The sequence below is a fragment of the Neofelis nebulosa genome, chromosome 2, assembly GCF_028018385.1.
Source record: "Neofelis nebulosa isolate mNeoNeb1 chromosome 2, mNeoNeb1.pri, whole genome shotgun sequence".
Lineage (NCBI taxonomy): Eukaryota > Metazoa > Chordata > Mammalia > Carnivora > Felidae > Neofelis > Neofelis nebulosa.
The window spans coordinates 158,941,342-158,960,896 of NC_080783.1; the positions used below are offsets into that span (position 1 = coordinate 158,941,342).

The 19,555-nt window shown below is 36.3% G+C and overlaps 1 protein-coding gene and 1 long non-coding RNA gene across 6 annotated transcripts in view; one reads left to right on the forward strand and one right to left on the reverse strand.

The window, feature by feature from the left end:
* Positions 1–19,555, forward strand: part of LOC131504543 (uncharacterized) — an 88,146-nt gene that overhangs the window by 3,763 nt on the left and 64,828 nt on the right. For all 5 annotated transcript variants that reach the window (XR_009258044.1, XR_009258043.1, XR_009258047.1 and 2 more), the window contains exon 2: positions 5,307–5,397. This is a non-coding gene — a long non-coding RNA (uncharacterized LOC131504543). The remainder of the gene's footprint in view (positions 1–5,306; positions 5,398–19,555) is intronic.
* ACADM (acyl-CoA dehydrogenase medium chain) overlaps positions 461–19,555 on the reverse strand; it is a 32,898-nt gene continuing 13,803 nt past the window's right edge. Inside the window, exons 7-12 of the mRNA XM_058716943.1 lie at positions 15,898–16,028; positions 12,068–12,176; positions 7,454–7,594; positions 6,778–6,873; positions 2,735–2,983; positions 461–1,268 (exon numbers count right to left, since the gene is read on the reverse strand). Of these exons, the coding sequence (XP_058572926.1) occupies positions 1,197–1,268; positions 2,735–2,983; positions 6,778–6,873; positions 7,454–7,594; positions 12,068–12,176; positions 15,898–16,028 (798 nt within the window). The 3' untranslated portion in view covers positions 461–1,196. The remainder of the gene's footprint in view (positions 1,269–2,734; positions 2,984–6,777; positions 6,874–7,453; positions 7,595–12,067; positions 12,177–15,897; positions 16,029–19,555) is intronic.

Here is a 19,555-nt window from a genome sequence, read left to right on the forward strand (position 1 = left end):
CAAATTACATTTGTATCCAAATTACAAAGAAGTGTGGATAGCCTGGGGACCCAGGACGTGTGACTGGTGTCTGAAGTGAGTATGGGACTGAGCCCTTAAACCTGTGAAATCTTGACAGTAACTCTTCACAGTTAGTGTAAGAATAGGATTGAATTATAGGATGCCCAATTGGTGCAGAATCAGAAAATCAGAAGTGGTGTTAGAAACTCCAATTAATATAACATATTTTAGCAGCATTTGATGTTTAATATTACAAAGAAATATTAAATTCACAAACTTTCGTTCTTACATGATTTTATAATTTTTGAAATATCTAATAATATAATTTAGTGAAAAATGGGTAGGTAACTTCATGCAGTTCGTAATCAAAGCATGACTTTTTTTCATCACAGTAAATAAATCATAAATTCACTTTTATATGAAGTAAATAAACTTCCGGGAAAGAAAACAGAGACACTAATAAGCACTGAACAATTTTATTTCTTTTCATAATGCACACACATGAAATAAGATTGTGTACAACAGACCAAAGGCTACTCAGATATCAAGAATCATAAAAATATTTTAAGGCAAATTTTATTGATTTATTTTAAAATAAGGCCAAGTGACATGTAGGCTCAGATTTAAACAAGATTCCAATAACTTCTGGTCATTGTATGATGAGAGAATAAGAACATCACATTTTTGACTATTACTATACAAAACTGAAAACAAATACTTTCCAAATTGTAGCAAAATAAACTCCTCCAGTAGAATACCATGAAGTCTACAAAGTCACCAGTAAGTTATTTGATAGCATCCAAATCCTATAATTCTTTCTCAATGTAAATTTTGGAACATTCTGAATATTTTTATAAGCCTACTTTTCAAAAATGTCATTGGAAAAATATTGAAATCCAAAAAATTTCTGTTACTTTAAGTGGTTAGAATAACAAAACAAATGTACTTTTCTAGGTTAATGTAATTCAAGTACAGTGGTATATGGATAACACATAATTTTAGTGAAACCAAACCTGTTTGAGAAAAAATAAGTCATTTAAACAAAAGCGGAAAGCTAGTATTAGAATCAGTAGTATGGGTTCAGTGTAAGAGCAATTATTTTAAAATTTTACCAGAAATATCGTAAAGCCCTTTATCTTAAATAGTAGATTATGTTCTAATTACTCAACAATTAATCATGTTTTATAGCAATCTCTTTAATTTTTATACTTGCCAATGTGTTCGCGGGCTATAATAAGTCTTTGAATCTGTGCTGTACCTTCATAAATCTGCAAGAAAAAAATAGATGTACATGAAATATCTTCAATACGTGAATAATTTACTCAATATTTTCGACAGTAGTATAAGCTTCATTGTAACATCAAATTGAATGAAACCATATAAAGGGTCTGTAGTCTATAGTGATCCCAAAACCCGATTCTGTGAAACCCATGAAAATACATAATTCTCTAAAATAAAGATTAGTTAAATTATAAAAAGTCATTTACCAAAATTTTGGGAGTGTTAAAAAAATTAAAGGATATCAACATTTCAAAAAGTTTGGGAAACCTAAAAGTTAAACGTTGCAAAAATATTTATTCAACTTTTCTGAATTGTTTTTAGCCAGTTGTCCCCTTCAGTCATTTTCCATTTTTACTCTTCTACCTGATTTTCTCTTTTGCTGCCTAAGGAACAGAGTTGCTAAAGAAAAAGATGCTGGGAACATTTGGCTTTAACTGAGACAATCCTAGTAGCCAGCCCTTACTTCTAGTTTAAACCCTAGCAAATTTGTTACAGTTCATCTTCTCAGATGAACTTCTAATAAGTGACTGATAACAGTAATAATTATAGGCTTCAGGAGAGGGACAGTTTCACAAGATAAACCTGTAACTTTGTATAAGGCACAAATTCTGGTCCTCAGTTTTTCATGTCTAAATTCAGAGGCTGCAATGTCTATTTCCTTCTTACTCTAACATTCTAGGATTCTACCTCCAGATTTCAAATGACTGGATTTGCCAAATAACTGGTTGTGGATAGAGAGAAGCAAGGGAAGGGATACTGAGGACGATGGGTTAAAATTACTTAAGTGACATGTGGAGAACATGTGCATTGATATTTTATTTACCGAATTATCCCTAAGTTTTTCTAACCACTACATCACTGTCTCTCCATGTTGTTTTCCTCCCAAATATGGTTTTAATCAATTCAATAGTTGTCAAGCAAGATTCAAAATAAAATAATTTATTATTATTATTTTTTTATTTGAGAGAGACAGAGAGAGAGAGCACACGAGCCAGGGAAAGGGTCAGAGGGAGAGAGAAAGAATCTCAAGCAGGCTCACGCTGAGCATGGTTCTGATCCCACGACCCTGGGATCTTGACCTGAGCTGAAATCAAGAATTGAACATTCAATCAACTGAGCCACCCAAACACCTCTAAAATAATTTTTTTTAATTATATGCATATTTCTGGGAGAGCAAAGAGTAGACTACGATTAGCTAGGATGTTAAGAATCAAAGATGCCTGACCCAGACATAAATGTACTTGTCTGTACCATTCACTTTGTTACTTTGTTCTCTCTTATGGCATATACCTAAAAGTAACATTCTTCTGTGTTAATTAGTTTTAAAAACTTCAGCTTACAGCCATGTATGATAGTTTATTTTATTAATGGCACAAAATCCTAAGTTAGAAATCTGCTCTGTCATCTATGAATATTATTTTACCTAAAAACAACAAATCATTTTTGACCTTACCTGATAGATCTTGGCATCCCTCATTAGTTTTTCTACAGGATATTCTGTATTAAATCCATTGCCCCCAAAAATCTGCACAGCATCAGTAGCTAACTGATTTGCAACATCTCCAGCAAATGCCTTTGCTATAGAGGCATAGTAAGTATTTCGGCGACCAGAATCAACCTCCCAAGCTGCTCTCTGGTAACTCAATCTTGCTAGTTCAACTTTCATTGCCATTTCAGCCAGCAAAAATGATATTCCTTGGTGCTAGAATTAAACAGAAAAAAGGTTTAAGGGTAGCTGTTAACTAAAAAATCTTTTTTTTAATGTTAATATATTTCTGAGAGAGAGCTTGAGCACTCAAGAGGGTGAGGGGCAGGCGGGGGGGGGGGGGGGGGGGTAGTGGGGAAAGGATCCGAAGCAGGCTTTTCATGGATAGCAGCAAGCCCCATGCAGGGCTTACATTCCAGAAAGGTGAGATCATGACCTGAGCAGAAGTTGGATGCTCCACCTACTGAGACACCCGGGCACCCCACTAAAAAAACTTTTTAAACATTCTTCTCCTGGAACTTTTTTTTTTGTTTTAACTTTAAAACTAATATTAGACTTAAAAAATTACACTCTGCCTCCTCTAATGGTAACATATTACCTAACCATAATGTAATGATCAACCATTAATATTACTAGGATATTAACCATTAATATTACTAGGGTATTATCAACTAAACTCTAAACTTTGTTCAAATTTGGCCAAGTTTTCCACCAATGTCCTTTTTTTTTTTTTTTTTTTTTTTGTTCAAGGATCCCATCCAAGATTTCAACTGTTATTTCTTCTTAGTCTCCCCAAGCTGTTAGGATTCTTTAATTTTTCCTTGTCTTTCATGACCTTGGCACTGCTAAAGAACACTGAGTGGTTGTTTTTTTGTAGAATGTCCCTCAACTTGGGTTTGTTTGATGTTTTCTCAGAGCTGGAATGAAGTTATGCATTTTTCCAAAATACCACGAAAATTATATGTATCCTTTTGGGTATCTGCTGGGACTTTTTTTTTTTTTTTTAATGTATCTATGTATGTATTTTTAAGTAAACTCTATACCCAACATGGGACTTGAACTCACAACCCTGAGATCAAGAGTCACATGCTCTACCGATTGAGCCAGCCACGTGCCCCTGCTGGGACTTTTCAAAGAACATTATTATAGATACAGTGAAAAATAATGTGGCAGTGTATCAGATGCTGACAGAGGAAAGTAAGTGCCATGACAAAGACAAATAAAAGATGCTTCTTATTCTCCCTCTAGTAGAGGTTCATAATCAAAGAGGAGACCTAAGACAAGTACCTTCAATAAGACAGTAAGTGTCCTATGAGTTGTATGGCCACAATGGTATAGGATAGAAATACATCACCATGTATTGATTGGTAAAAATTTCAAACATACTGTATGGTTGAAGCTTTTGAAAAATAAATTCATAGAAACAAAGAATATACAGCAAGATGGTCACTGTAATTATCTCTGGACAATGGGATCATGGAGCAATTTTATTACTCAATTTTACACACACTGTATAACATAAATTATTCCACACTGAACATGGAATAGAACATATGCTTTAAAATAATACATATTAAAAGAAGGCTTATAGGCATTCAGAAACAAAAATACTAAAATGATTAAGAAGATGCTTTCTGTAGTAGGCAACATTAAAATGGGTTTTGAAGACCAAGAGGTTATAAAAACCATACAACTTATGACTGTGTACAGACTAATATGAACCAAAGGTCACAACATACAAAAAACTAAGCTGTTCAATTTCTTATATTTACTGTATTAAAAAAACCACACACACACACTACTTTAGAATGTGACAAGCTGCTTGAGATTAGCATGGTAATTGAGTCTTAAGAGGAGACAATTATTAATGTAAATAATTCATATGTGGAACAAGGAGAGTAATATCCTCCCTTACCTGCCTGATTGTGCCCATTCTTCCAGGCCAATGATTCTTTTAAGTTGTTTTGTTTTTAGTTTTTACTGTTTTTTGAATAGGTAATCCATCCACCAGTTTGAATTTTAACCTTTCTTCCTTCTATCATCCTGTCCTCCCCAACCCCATTTAATTCCCCTTCCTAGAGGTAAACAGATGAACTGTTTTCATCTTCTCAGAGATATTATATACACAGATAAGCATATACATCCATAGTCTCTCCCGTTTTTACACATATACTTGCCTGCTATGTTGATGGTTCTTCATTTTGCTTTTTTAAAATTTTTTATTTTTTAATTATTTTTTATTTTAAAAAAAATTTTTAATGTTTATTTGTGAGAGAGAGACAGACAGATAGAGACAGAGTGTGAGTGGGGGGAGGGACAGACAGAGAGGGAGACACAGGATCTGAAGCAGGGTCCAGGCTCTGAGCTGTCAGCACAGAGCCCAACTCAGAACTCGAACTCATGAACCGTGAGATTATGACCTGAGCCAAAGTCAGACCTTATTTAACTGAGCCACCCAGACGCCCCTTGCTTTTCTTATCAATAAATCTGAGTGCTTTCTATATTAATACATAAAGAGCTTCTTTATCCTTTTTTATAGCTTCAAAGTATTCCACTGTATGGATGATCAACATCTTGGTTGTTTCTATATTTGGCTGTTTCTACAAAATGCTGAAATGAATAAGCTATAGGTATGTTATACTGTCCATATGGAGTATATCTGAAAGATACCTATCTTATGAAATACAGTTGTAGGATAACCACTGTACTGTGGGCCCAAAATTAGGTACTTTTGATATATATTGCAAAAATATGGTTCATAAAAGTTACACCAAATTATATTTCCACTGGCCATATATAGAAACACTTATTTCACCACAGCCTTGGCAACCTGGTGTAAGAAGCACATTCTTCTCTTGTGAGATTCTGATGAAAAAATCCCAATGAGTCTCATTCAGTTTCTTTTCAGCCTATGCTTTGAGAAACCGTTCTAAATACAACTCAGAATCCCTGTAATGTGTCTAGCCCACCCACAACAGTCTCTCCTCTTGGTTTCTCTAACCCTGTCCATAGCTTTCATTTAGAGATTTAATCTTATATTGCTCTGTATTATTTCTTAATACTTGTTTTAAGATGTATCATATCTCCAATCTCCAAAGTCTCTGAGCACAGAGACTATGTCAAACTTCTTTTCTTTCACAGAAATAGCACATGTAGTGTGCAAAAGAACACACTCTTTAAGTGACTACTTGGGTTCAAATCTTGTTTCCATTATATATGAGGTTGGATGTAATGTTTATACATGTGGTAAATGGGACTAAAAGTCCCCACTCCACAGTACTGTGAAGATTAGATGAGTTAATACATGTAAAACCCTTAGAATAGTGCTTGGAACAGAGAAAGCATCCAGTTATTAGTATTTTAATATAGTAGGTGTTCAATTACTATTTGTTGAATGCATGAAATAGAAGTTCATAGTGGAAATATATCCTAAGTACTAGCAGTATAAGGGTTACCAAAACAAATCCATAGCCTGTGTGGAGCTCACATTCAAGTGAGTTAGGAGAAATAATAAACAAACACCTACATGATATAATGTCGAGTGGTGTTAAGAACTATGAAAAAAAAACCACAAACAAGTGGGATTAGTATATAGAACGTTGGAGATATTATTTTTCATTGAGTGACTAGGGTAGATTCTCTAGTGAAATGAGTGAGGAAGCAGATTTTGGAGGGGGGGGGAAGAGTAAAATTAAATACAAGCAAAAGGCCAGTGTGGTTGATAGAAGCCCATTGTAAGGACTCTGGATTTTAATTTCAGTGTGGTTTGAACTCAGATTTTTATCTGAGTGTGAAAATTACCTCTAAAGGTGCCTGGGTGGCTCAGTGGGTTAAGCTCAGGTCACGATCTCGTGGGTTTGAACCACACGGTGGGCTCTGTGCTGACAGCTGGGAACCTGGAGCCTGCTTCAGATTCTGTGTCTCCCTCTCTCTCGGCCCCTCCCCCACTCACACTCTGTCTGTCAGAAATAAATAAAAAAAAAAAATTAAAATTAAAAAATAAAAATTACCTCTACAAGCAGCTTTCCAAAAGTTTTCCTCTCCAAGGCATACTTGGTAGCTTCATCCAAAGCCCTTTGTGCTAGTCCCACAGCACCAGCTGCTACCTGTTGGTTTAATATTTTACGAAGCAAAAATTCACGTTGTCTTTAAAACACAGTACAACGGCCATTTGCGTAAATTCTAAGTGAAGGATTATACAAAGAGAAAATGACTATACATTCAGGCCACAAAAGAAGGGATGGGGGAGAACAAGCATTTAAATTTATATTGTATAAATTAAAGGCATTAGTGAGGCACAAGACCATACCCTAGAGACAAGTCATTTCTTCTGTTTAACAAGGGAAAGCTTCTTAGGGGAAATATTCCTACTGAGTAAGGGAAAAGGAAATGAGCACCTATTAGCAGGAATGATTAAGTATGGACTGCCTGTCTGTAAATCTAGCCGTGACTACAATAATCTTGTATTTGCTAAAATAACAGGTGGCAAGACAGTTGAAGAATTCTAAAAAATAAAGAAAAATGACAGTATCTCTCCATCCTTAATAAAAGAAGTAGATATTTAAAAAGAAATACACACCAGATATGCCATGTATAAATAAAACTACTGAATGTAATGAATAAAAGAAGATCCTAAAAAAAAAAATAAGATCCTATAAAGATTATCAGGTCATTGATATTACTTACTGGTGGTCTGGTTTTATCAAAAGCTCCCATTGCAATTTTAAAACCAGCTCCCTCACCAATTAAAACATTTTCTTTAGGCACTTTCACATCTTCAAAGACAATTCCTCTTGTATCTGAACATCGCTGACCCATATTTAATTCCTAATGAGGAAAATAATGTATGTTAAGGAACACTTTTTGAGCTAGCATGAATTTTTGCTTTAACCTGTTTTAGGATTTTCTGCAATTATCTAAAACGGGTTGACAAACAATGGTTTACGCCTGTTTTGTAAAGAAAGCTTTATTGGAAGAGTCAATACCTATTTGTTTACGTATAATCTATGGCTACTTTCTTGATACAGCAGAATTGAGTAGCTAGGACACAGACCTTGTGGCTCTCAAAGTCTAAAATATTTATAATCTGGATCTTTTTTTACTTTTATTTTTTGAGAGAGAGTGAGCGTGAATGGGGAGGGGCAGAGAGAGAGGGAGACACAGAATCTGAAGCAGGATCCAGGCTCTGAGCTGTCAGTACAGATGAACTGTGAGATCATGACTTGAGCCGAAATTGGATGCTTAACTGACTGAGCCACCCAGGCGCTTCTATAATATGGATCTTTCTAAAAAGTTTGTCAACCCCTAGTCTAAAACAATTGTTCCCCAAACTTTGAAACCAACAATACTCTAAAGGTCTACATGTACATATTACCTTACAAAGACAAATTTTATCATGTTTGAAGGCTATCTTTTTTACCATGAATGTCAGCAAAAGCATTTAGCAAACATAATCTGATTTGGGATGTTTAACTTCAGCTTAATAGAGCTAGCAAGCAAAGTAATGTACCAACTTGTTCTTAAAATTAGGTTTACTGAAGTAGAATTTACATACCGAAAAATTCACCCTCTTTAAAATTTCTAACAATTTTGACAAATGCATTATGTGGAACCACTACCACAGTCAAGACAGACTATTTCAGCACCCCCAAAAATTCCCTTGTGCTCCTTTTTAGTCAATACCCTTACTTTAACCCAATCTGAAGCAACCAGTGATCTGATTTCTGTCCATATAAGTTTTCCTTTTCCAGAATATCATATAAGTAGAATAATAATGAGTAATAAGTGCCTTCTAGGCCTGACTTTTCACTTAGCAGAGTGCTTATGAGATCCATCCATATTGCTTCTGCTCAGTAATTTATTTCTTTTACTGCTGAGTAGTATTCCACTATATGGATGGATCACATATCCATTATCTGTTCACCAGATGGACATTCCCCTTCTACTCCAGTTTTTAGCAATTATATAAAGTTGCTACAAACATTTGTGTATAGGCCTTTGTTTTCATTTCTCTTGGATAAATACCTAAGAGTGCTGGGTATGTGGTAAATGAATATTTAACTTTATAAGAAACTACCCAAGTAGCTATATTCCCTCAATTTTTTACTTCAAAAAATTTCAAACCAACAGAAGGCCTATGGGAGTAGTATAACAAATACCTATGTACCCTTTATCTCAATTCACCCATTATTAACATTTTGTCACATTTGCTTTGTTTCTGTGTTTTGTGTGTGTAACTATTGGCATTATTTGCTGAATAGCTGAGAGGGAGTTACAGATATTGTGACTCTTCTCCTTAAGGAAAAAACATTTTAATCTAATTTTTAATAAGCAGTAATAGAAGCAGGGGAAATGGGAATACATAGCTGTAAATGAGCTCTTTTGCTTGCTTGTTTTAATATTAATCATCCGCTCCTAGGCTTGAAGAAATAGTAACAATAATATACAGTTTTACCAAGAAAGAAACCAACATCTTTTTTTTTTTTTTTTTTGTCTTTATAAGTCAATAAACTCTAGTGCCTTGGACCCTTACTTAATATAATGAGAAAACACTGTTTATGAAAACAGTTTACTCTATCCTGTTTCCCAGACTCACCCCAAACACTAGAGCATTTAAAACCAAAATGCTTGCTGGACTCATCTCAAGCCAGATAATTTCTAAAACAAAAAAAAATTTTAAATATCAAATTTCACAAATTTGTAAAATGCCCATATATTTCAAAAAAAAGATTTAAGGAGTTTAAGTTTATACAATATAATTATCTATCTCTCTCATTAGAAAGTAAGCTCCCCAAGGGCAGGGATTTTTGTCTGTTTTGATCCATACAGTATCCCCAACACCATAATAGTGCTAAGTATTAACTCAATAATAAGTATTTATTGAATTAGAGATTTTTTTTTAAGTGAGAAAACTGAGAAAAAATTAATGAGACTAGAAACAACATAATACAATGGAAAGTGAGTTTACTACTGAAAAAAGTATAAGCTATTTGGTCCTTCACACTTTCTAGAGATGGCCATAAATTTGGCCCTAAGTGGTGGGGTGCCTGGGTGGCTCAGTTGGTTAAGCGCCCGACTTTGGCTCATGTCATGATCTCATGGTCCGTGAGTTTGAGCCCCGCGTCGGGCTCTGACAGCTCGGAGCCTGGAGCCTGTTTCAGATTCTGTGTCTCCCTCTCTCTCTGACCCTCCCCCGTTCATGCTCTGTCTCTGTCTCAAAAATAAACATTAAAAAAAAAATTGGCCCTAAGTTTTCTAGCAACCATCCCTAAAAAAGAAACATGAATAAAACATAAATAGCACCTGGGTGGCTCAGTGGGTTAAGTGTCCGACTTTGGCTCAGGTCATGATCTCGCCATTCATGAGTTCAATCCGTATGTCAGGCTGTGCTGATAGCTCAGAGCGTAAAGCCTGCTTTAGATTCTGTGTCTCCTTCTCTTTCTGCCCCTTGCCTGCTCATTCTCTCTCTCTCTCAAAAATAAATAAACATTAAAAAAAAAAATTTGCTTGGAAGAAGCACATCCATTCTTATACTTTGTTATATACAACAACCTCATTATAGTTTTATTTATAAAGTGCAGTCTATAATATCTACTCTTAAAATAGAGAAAAATAGTGTCAGCAACCACATTGGGCAAGTTCCTAGGACACCTCAGTAGTGATCTCAACTCCACCTCTGAGTGTGTTACACTAAGTAAATAATTTACTTGGATCTCCGTTTCAATATTCAGTAAACAGACTGAAATATCGTGTACATCTTCCACCTTTAATATTCTACAACCTAAAAGAAAAGTTACCTCTTATATATTCTACCATGTTTCCATTTTTTTTTCCCCAAATGTTTCCATTTTCAAGAGGCGTGGGTACAACAGAAAGATTCTGATGGCTTTTAATAAAACGTGTATTATATGAATACACATGACTGGTTCAGAAGTTTGCATAAGTTGGTCAGTTCAGATTAGCCTTTCCAGTTCAGGTTACGCCACCCTTAGTCTAATATCTCACTGGGTAATATGTGCCATTCCCCATGAAGAATATATATTCATGTAACCTTTAGGAACTCTTAATAAACCTCCATAATTTCTCCTTTGCCTTCAATATAGACATTATTTAGTCATTAATAGGTTTTCTTTTTTAGAAATTCATTTTGCAAAGAAGAGTTTTACAATTGTAAAATTGAGTCTTCTCTTCCTGTTCTCAGAGTTAAATCTTAATCATATTTACTTACCTCTCACTAGGACTACTTTAATGACTTCATTTCTTTCCTACTTTGATTTGTTAAATTTTAAACTCTTTTCTTTAGTCTACTTTAAATGCTACTGCTAAATTATCTCCACACACTCAAATTATAATCATTTTCAAATACATTAAATTACCTTTTCTTATTTAAATAAAATTTTTCTTGCCTTCCCACATTCAAGGCTCTTTACCATTTCCACACTTTCCTCAAGGCACAGATTTTTCTCTTATGACCGTAGGTATTGTTTTAATCAAAAAGGGGCATAATCCCAGTTATCCTAACCTAAAAGGCTGCTGTGAGGAAGGAAAAGAGTGGGAACGTCTTTGGAAATGTCTAAAACTCTATTATTGGGCAGGCCATATAAATGACAGTTTGATTTCTGCTTCAGTAACCCTCACAGCTGTTGTTAGCATTCTCTATAGACTGGCACCATGAATGGCCACTTTTTCAAATAATGAATCAAAAGGATTATCCTCAACTTAAAATCTTCAGCAATATATAGACTATTTCACCTGATAACACCAAAACACAGTTTTATTTTTAGGGATGGGTTAAATAGGTGATGGGGATTAAGGAGTGCACTTGTTGTTTTGTTTAAATTTTTTTTTTAACGTTTATTTATTTTTGAGACAGAGAGAGACAGAGCATGAACGGGGGAGGGTCAGAGAGAGGGAGACACAGACTCTGAAACAGGCTCCAGGGTCTGAGCTGTCAGCACAGAGCCTGACGTGGGGCTCGAACTCACGGACAGCGAGATCATGAACTAAGCCGAAGTCGGCCGCTTAACCGACTGAGCCACCTAGGCGCCCCTGAGGAGTGCACTTGTGATGAATACAGAGTGATGTATGGAAGTGCTGAATCACTAGATTGTACACCTGAAACTAATATAACACCGTATGTTAACTGGAATTAAAATAAAAACTTAAACAAAAACCAGCTTTATTTTTTTGCAGTTTACTACAAAAAAAATGGTTTCAATAAAGGAAACTGAAATAGTAATTTTGAAATGTATACCTAAAATGGTATTTGAAACCTTAATCACTGATAAATATACACTTTACCTTTCTTCCAATCTGCACTCCTGGGGTATCTGCTTCCACAATAAATCCAGTAAAGGCTTTACCAGCAGGAGCCTTAGGATCCGGATCAGAACGAGCCAATAAGAAATACCTAATATATATACATGATATAAATACAATGATAATGACATCAACAGATAACACACACTGATGGCTGTCTCATTTAATTCCCCCCAAAACCCCAATTATTATTCCCTTGTTTTACAGATGATGAAATAAAGAATCAGAGAGGTGTAGGGGAACCTGGGTGGCTCAGTCGGTTGAGTGTCTGACTTGGCTCCCATCATGATCTGTTTGTTGAATTCGAGCCCCACATCAGACTCACCGCTGTCAGCACAAGAGCCCACTTTCGATCCTCTGTCTCTCAGCTCCCACTCGTGTACTCCCTCTCTCAAAAATAAATAAAAACATTAAAAAAAAATTTAGAAGCTTGCTCGAGTCAGATATTCATGGTGTGACAGAGCTAGTATTTTAACCCAGGTCTACTTTTTTGTTTTTTTAACGTTTATTTTTGAGAGACAGAGATAGAGCATGAGAGGGGGAGGGGCGGAGAGAGAGGGAGACACAGAATCGGAAGCAGGCTCTAGGCTCCCAGCTGTCAGCACAGAGCCTGACACTGAGCTCGAACTTACAAACTGCGAGACCATGACCTGAGCCTAAGTCAGACGCTTAACTGACTGAGCCACCCAAGTGCCCCAACCCAGGTCTACTTAAATAATATGGTATTTAACTTTATTTAGAAGTGTGAGTTATAAGTAAAAATTCCTTGTATTCCTTTTAGATTATGTAATATAAAAAATAAGTATGTGCAGTGATGGAAATGGTACTTTTTCTTTCCCAAAACTAGTTTCATTATTTAAAGGACAAGCTATCTGGAAAAGAACAATAAATAGGGCTGCCTGTGAAAGGAATAATATGAGATGATGACCCCTACATTTTACCTACTATCCTCTTTTTGCAGCAAAATCAGTGTTTTTATTATACTGAGTTGTTATGAATATTTGCTAGGTTTTCCCTCCAGAAGAATTTTTCCCAGGAAGATTTTAAAATGGAACATGAAGTATGAAAACTAAAACATCCAAATATCCATGTAACCCATGTTCTAAAAAGCCTGATATAGGAGAATTTTAAAAGAATTCCTTAAATACCAAATTTATTTTCTATGCTTAACATTAATAAATTATTCACTCTACAATTTCACTTAATAGTAAAAAAGAGTAAAACTGTTTTCTAGTTTCACATATTACCTAATTTGTTTTACTACGAGTTGTACTTAATGAGTTCTTAAAATTATGAAAACTTAAAAAAATTTTTTTAAATGTTTTATTTTTGAGAGAGGCAGAGCATGAGTTGGAGAGGGGCAGAGAGGGAGACACAGAATCTGAAGCAAGCTCCAGCCTCAGAGCTGTCAGCTCACAGTCTGATGTGGAGCTCGAACCCACGAACCGCGAGATCATGACCTGAGCCTAAGTCAGATGCTTAACCAACTGAGCCACCCAGGAGCCTCAAAATTATGAAAACTTCTAATTGCACTGTTAAATTTCTCTCAATTTGTTAAATTTGAATGGTTTCTTCACTTTTTTATTACTTTTGGATGTTATGAGGACTTTAAAATAATGATCTAGCATTCCTTAGTACTGGACAGTCATAGAGGGGTTATGTTTAAATTAAATAACTTCCCAGTAGGCTCATTTCCAGGAAAAATGTTTACTTGCCAGAAAACTGCACTGCAGAGCACACACACACACATGTGCACACATATATTCTTAATGTTTATGTATTTACTTTGAGAGAGTGCAAGAGTGCACAAATGAATGGAGGAGGGGCAGAGAGAGAGGGAGAAAGAGAATCCCAAGCAGGCTCTGTGCTGTCAGCACAGAGCCCAATGCAGGGCTTGATCTCATGAACTGTGAGGTCATGACCTGAGCTGAAATCAAGAGTCAGACACTTAACCAACTGAGCCATTCAGGAGCCCCCAACACACATATATATTGAGTAAGAATTTTTGCAGACAAGGAAAGATAGCCCTTTTGGTTCATTATTCCAATCACCACAGAGTCCTTATTCTAGGGAAGTCTCTGTCTACATTCTTGCATATTTGTAGTGATGGGTAAATACATTATTTTCCATGACAACCTAACACACATTAGATGACAATGTTGTTGGAAAGCTTGTCTTTATGTTGAGCTATAGTCTTCATTTTTCTAACCTTTACCCATTAATTCTAAACAGGCTTCCTAAAGCAAATGCACAAACCTGCTCTTCTTTCTGTGTGACATTATTTCAAAACTTTCAAAAATTTTCTAAATAATCAAACTTAATTCCTTTACTCTTCACAGCACATATTTTCTAGATGCTTCCCAATGGAGGATACTTACTTGCTTCTGAATTTATTTCATTTTGTCAATATACCTCTTAAAATGTATCATACAGAATTGTTACCATTTTTTTCCTCATTTGTGCTAGCTATACTTCTATCATTTCAGCAAGAAGTTACATTAGCTTGTTTTAAAAAATTGTTTACTTAATTTTGAGACAGAGAAAGAGGGAGTACAAAGGGGGAGGGGGCAGAGAGAGAGGGAGACAGAGGATCCGAAGTGGGCTCTGCACTGACAGCAGAGAGCCTGGTGTTGGGCTGAAACTCCCAAACCATAAGATAATGACCTGAGCTGAAATTGGAGGCTTAACTGACTGAGCCACCCAGGCACCCCTAGGTTAGCTTCTTAAAGGCAGGTACATCACACTGTTGATTTCTACTAAAACTACAGTTATCTACTTTTTTTTTTTCTAAAAGTAATGGTATAAATATGTTCTTCAACATTTTATATTTATACAAGTGATTTTATGATCCTTTGTTGAACTTCATGTCATTATTTTTGGACCTATACATTTGGACCTTTAGATTTCACTACAGTAATACTTTGTCTCCTCTAAAAGACAATCTGAGTTTTAAGATTGCCTTTGCTTATCGTTCAGAACCAGGGAAATGTACCCTACCAATGGTTTTCCTTTTTCCTCAGTCTTAGGAGAACATTTTCAAGGAGGTACTGGTATAGGGTACAGATGTGGAGGACAGAGCCAAGCAGACAGAGCTCTGGCTTTCCTAACCACATTCAACCAGAGCAGGTGTTTTTGTTCTATTTGCTTTTACAAATTAAACCTCTGAAGAGTTAGTTTGAAGAAATAATTCAAGGTTTAAAAATAGTTTTGTTTTTTTTTAAATGATTTTATTTATTTTTGAGACAGAGCGTGAACGGGGGAGGGTCAGAGAGAGAGGGAGACACAGAATCCGAAGCAGGCTCCAGGCTCTGAGCTGTTAGCACAGAGCCCGATGCAGGGCTCGAACTCACAGACTGTGAGATCATGACCTGAGCTGAAGTCAGACGCTCAACCGACTGAGCCACCTAGGCGCCCCTAAAACTAGTTTTTAAAAATATTGAACTAGGGGTGCCTGGGTGGCTCACTCAGTCGGTTAAGCATCTGACTTCAGCTCAGGTCATGATCTCACGTTTCGTGGGTTAGAGCCCTGCGTTAGGCTCTGTGCTGAGCCTGGAGCCTGGAGCCTGGAGCCTGCAGCCTGCTTCAGATTCTGTGTCTCCCTCTCTCTCTGCCCCTCCCCTGCTCACATTCTCCCTCTCTCTAAAAAATAAACATTATATATTGAACTATTTATGATCTTTTGCGGACATTCTAGTTCCATGAATACAACTTACCTTAATTGTGGTGTTTTAATAATAAATGAAAGGAGGGAGGGAAGATTTTGAATATAAAGTAATTAACAAGCAATATACAGAGATGTTTAAACAACACACCAATTAGCTTTTCCTCCATTGGTTATCCACATCTTCTGACCATTAATAATATATTCATCTCCTTTTTTTTCTGCTTTGGTCTTTATACCAGCAACATCAGAGCCAGCTCCAGGTTCTGTTACACAGTAGGCCTTAAATATATGGAAACAACAGAAAAAAATTAAATATTATTAGACTGTGAATGTTTAAAACCAGGAGTGTATTTTATTTTTCAAGCCACAGTGTTAAATATTTTTAAATACCTAAAAATAGTATGTTCTTAGAGAATCAAATAAACTGCTGAAATGTAAAAACATTTATTTATTTTTTTAAAGTTTATTATTAGAGAGAGAGACAGAGAGAGAGAGAATGAACAAGTGGGGGTGGGGCAGAGACAGGGAGAGAGAATCCCAAGCAGGCTCCACAAATGAAGAGCCTGATGTGGGGCTTGAACCCAAGAACTGTGAGATTATGACCTGAGCCAAAATCAAGAGTTAGACACTTAACCAACTGAGCAAACCAGGTGCCCCTGAAAAGATAAGTTTTAAGGATGAGTAAGTGAGGCAAGCAGATCTAAGGCAATAAAATAGCAGTTGTACAGAAGAAACTACTACAGTTCAGTACTAGAATGTGAAGTGTGAAACAGTTGATCTCAGGGTTGTGAGTTCAAGCCTCATGTTGGGCCTGGAACCTACTAAAAAAACCCAAAAAAACAAACAAAAAAAAAAACCCAAAAAAACCCCCAATGTTGGCTGGCTTGGTCAGTAGAACATGCAACTCTTGATCTTGGGGTCATGAATTCAAGCTCCGTGTTAGGTGTGGAGCCTACTTAAAAAAACAAAAAATACCCCAATACTATCAAGGGTGGATTTAAGGGGGAATAACAAATCATATGGCATAGGTACCAGGTATCTACATTTTACAAATAAGGAAACTGAGGCATAGTGAGACTAATTTGCCCAAGTTCACAAAACTAGTAAATAGAAGTATCCACATAAGACTGGAGTCAGAGACACAGATTAGAAGGCTTTGCAATAGTACAAGCAAGAAATAAAGCTTTAACTAAGAAACAAGAAAAAATGGAGAGAACTGTGGTGTGAAATCCACAGGACATGATGACTAAATAGGATGTTGGGGAGCTTGTGGGGAACAAGCTTAGGAATTCTGAGTTTGCACAGATAGGTTAACAAGGCATAAAGAAATAGAAAACCACAGCATGAATGCATCCAAGATGCATTACCAATGCATTAGGTAAACAGAGCAAAGGTCCCCAGTATAGGACAAAAGCACAGGAATAGGAAATCTCAGGATGAAAACATCCAAGATGAGGTAAACAAGATTAGGTATTCAGGGCGTTAGCACACCTCAACTTCGTACAATAGCAGAAAGCTGCTTTCACAAAAAGGAAGGACCAAAGTAGGTAAACAGGTAAACTGGACTTTAGACTACAGCAGGGTGAAGTTGCCCAGAGCAGAGCCTAGTTAGCAAAAGAAAGGTGCCTTGTTGACCCTGAGGTAGCATGTTCTGTCTTTCTTGTCCCCTAGGCCAGTTTAGGTAAACAGAGGTGGTGCCTCACGTCTGTTAACAACCTTCCACCCAGTGCCAGGATTTTGTTTTGTATTGACTCAAACCCCTAATACTGAATATCTTAAACCCCCCCCTTCCTCCACACCCATGAGTTAATGTTCACAGTTTCATTGTCTCTGTGTGCACATCCATCATGCTTGTAAGCCTTCTGATCCTAATAAAAACGGAGCAAGGACCCTTAGGGCTCTTGTCTCCTCTCAGGTATTAGCCTCTCTTGCATTCTAATCTTGTGTCCGCTCTCTTGCTGGACAAGAGAGAACTCCAGACCCAGAATCTATGACAGGAGCTAAAGAGGATTTTATGATCACCAAATTTTTTAGTTTAGGCAACTTCCAATTAGGGATAACCTAGAAAGGAAGTAGTTCTAAGGAGTGAAGACAATTTGGTTTGGGACATATTTAGTTTAAGCTATTTAAGTCTAGACAAGAAAAAAATGTCTAAAGGCAAGTACATATAGAAGAGTAAAGCTCAAGGGAGAAGTCAGGGCTGAAATTAGAGTTAATAGACTACCCAACGAATATACTACAGCTTAATGCCAGATGAGGAAACGAACTTGATAATTTAAGTCAAGAGTAAAATTTATATAAGTCAACAGTGCTAGGGGTGCCTGGGTGGCTTAGTCAGTTAAGTGTCTAACTCTTGAACTCAGTTGTGGCTCAGGTCATAATCTCAAGGTTCGTGAATTCTAGCCCCACATTCAGCTCTGCGCTGACAGTGCAGAGCCTACTTGGGATCCTCTCCCTCCCATCCTCTCTCTGCCTCTCACCCACTCATGCTCTCTCTCTCTCAAAATAAACAAACTTAAAAAAAATAAGTCTACAGTGCTAATGCTATAAGCTATGTTTACAACAGTATCTAAATAATATAAATAAAATAAAATAATAAAATACCTAAAATAAGAGTGATAGAGAAACACCTGGGTGGGCTCAGTCGGTTGAGCATCCAACTTGGCCACAGGTCACAATCTCATGGTTCATGAGTTCAAACCCCATGTCAGGTTCTGTGCTGACAGCTCAGAGCCTGGAGCCTGCTTCAGATTCTGTGTGTCTCTCTCTGCCTCTCCCCCATTTATGCTCTGTCTCTCTCCCTCGAAAATAAACATTAAAAAAAAAAAAAGTGATGGAACCCTCCAACCTTGTACTCATCAGTTCATGCTAGAGTATTATATTTACTCTGTATTTCAGAGTGTGGTTACTAATGATGGGACTTTATTGTAAAAATAAAAATTAAAAAAAAAATTGGTGATAATTAGCTTAGAAAAGATTTACATGATAACTATATTCAAATATCTCAAGGGCTATACAGCCAAGGGAGAGAATTTGAATTGACAGAACTACAGTGAAATCATTTGAACTTTTACTGAATATCTATTATACTGTGAAGTGGCAAAATTATGAAAAAAATGACAGAATCTTTTTCCTCAGGACCACATAATCTAGAAGCACTTTCTAATTATCAGAAATGTTCCGAATGGAACTACTTCAGCAGGCTCGACTTGCAAGCATGAAAACTGAAAACATGAGCAAGATGGCCTTTTGACAGGGTTGCTATAGAGGGGATTCAGGTGTCATAGGAGTTAACTAGACTGATCTCTTACCTATGGATTTAAAGATGTTTTCAGCATTATAACAACAAAAAATACTGTATCAATGAGCTGTCCAGGAAAGATAATTCTGTAAAGTACTAAAATTTTATTTTAACCACCAGTGGGAATTTTTTCCCCTGAAATATTCTTATTAGACATTTCTCTATAATAAGGCAAAGTTTTTAGAACTTATGAAGTATACGGATCTGTGTGTTTCTATACAAAATGGCTTGTTACAGATAATTCTTCAGAGTTGTCTTATTGGATTGCTTCCTAGTAATTAAAATTAATTTTATAATGCTCTTTCAGCAGAAGCCTTCTTTTTTATTTCAACTGCAACTTGTTTTCTTCTTTATCACACTACACGGTATTATATATAGTATTATTGTCATTCATGTGTTTCTCCCTTGTGCTGTATCAGAGCTTCCTGAGGGTAGGAAAGGTACACTATTTGGCATCCCTAATGCCTATTAATAAGTATGTCTCTGGCATTTGTCATCCTCACTA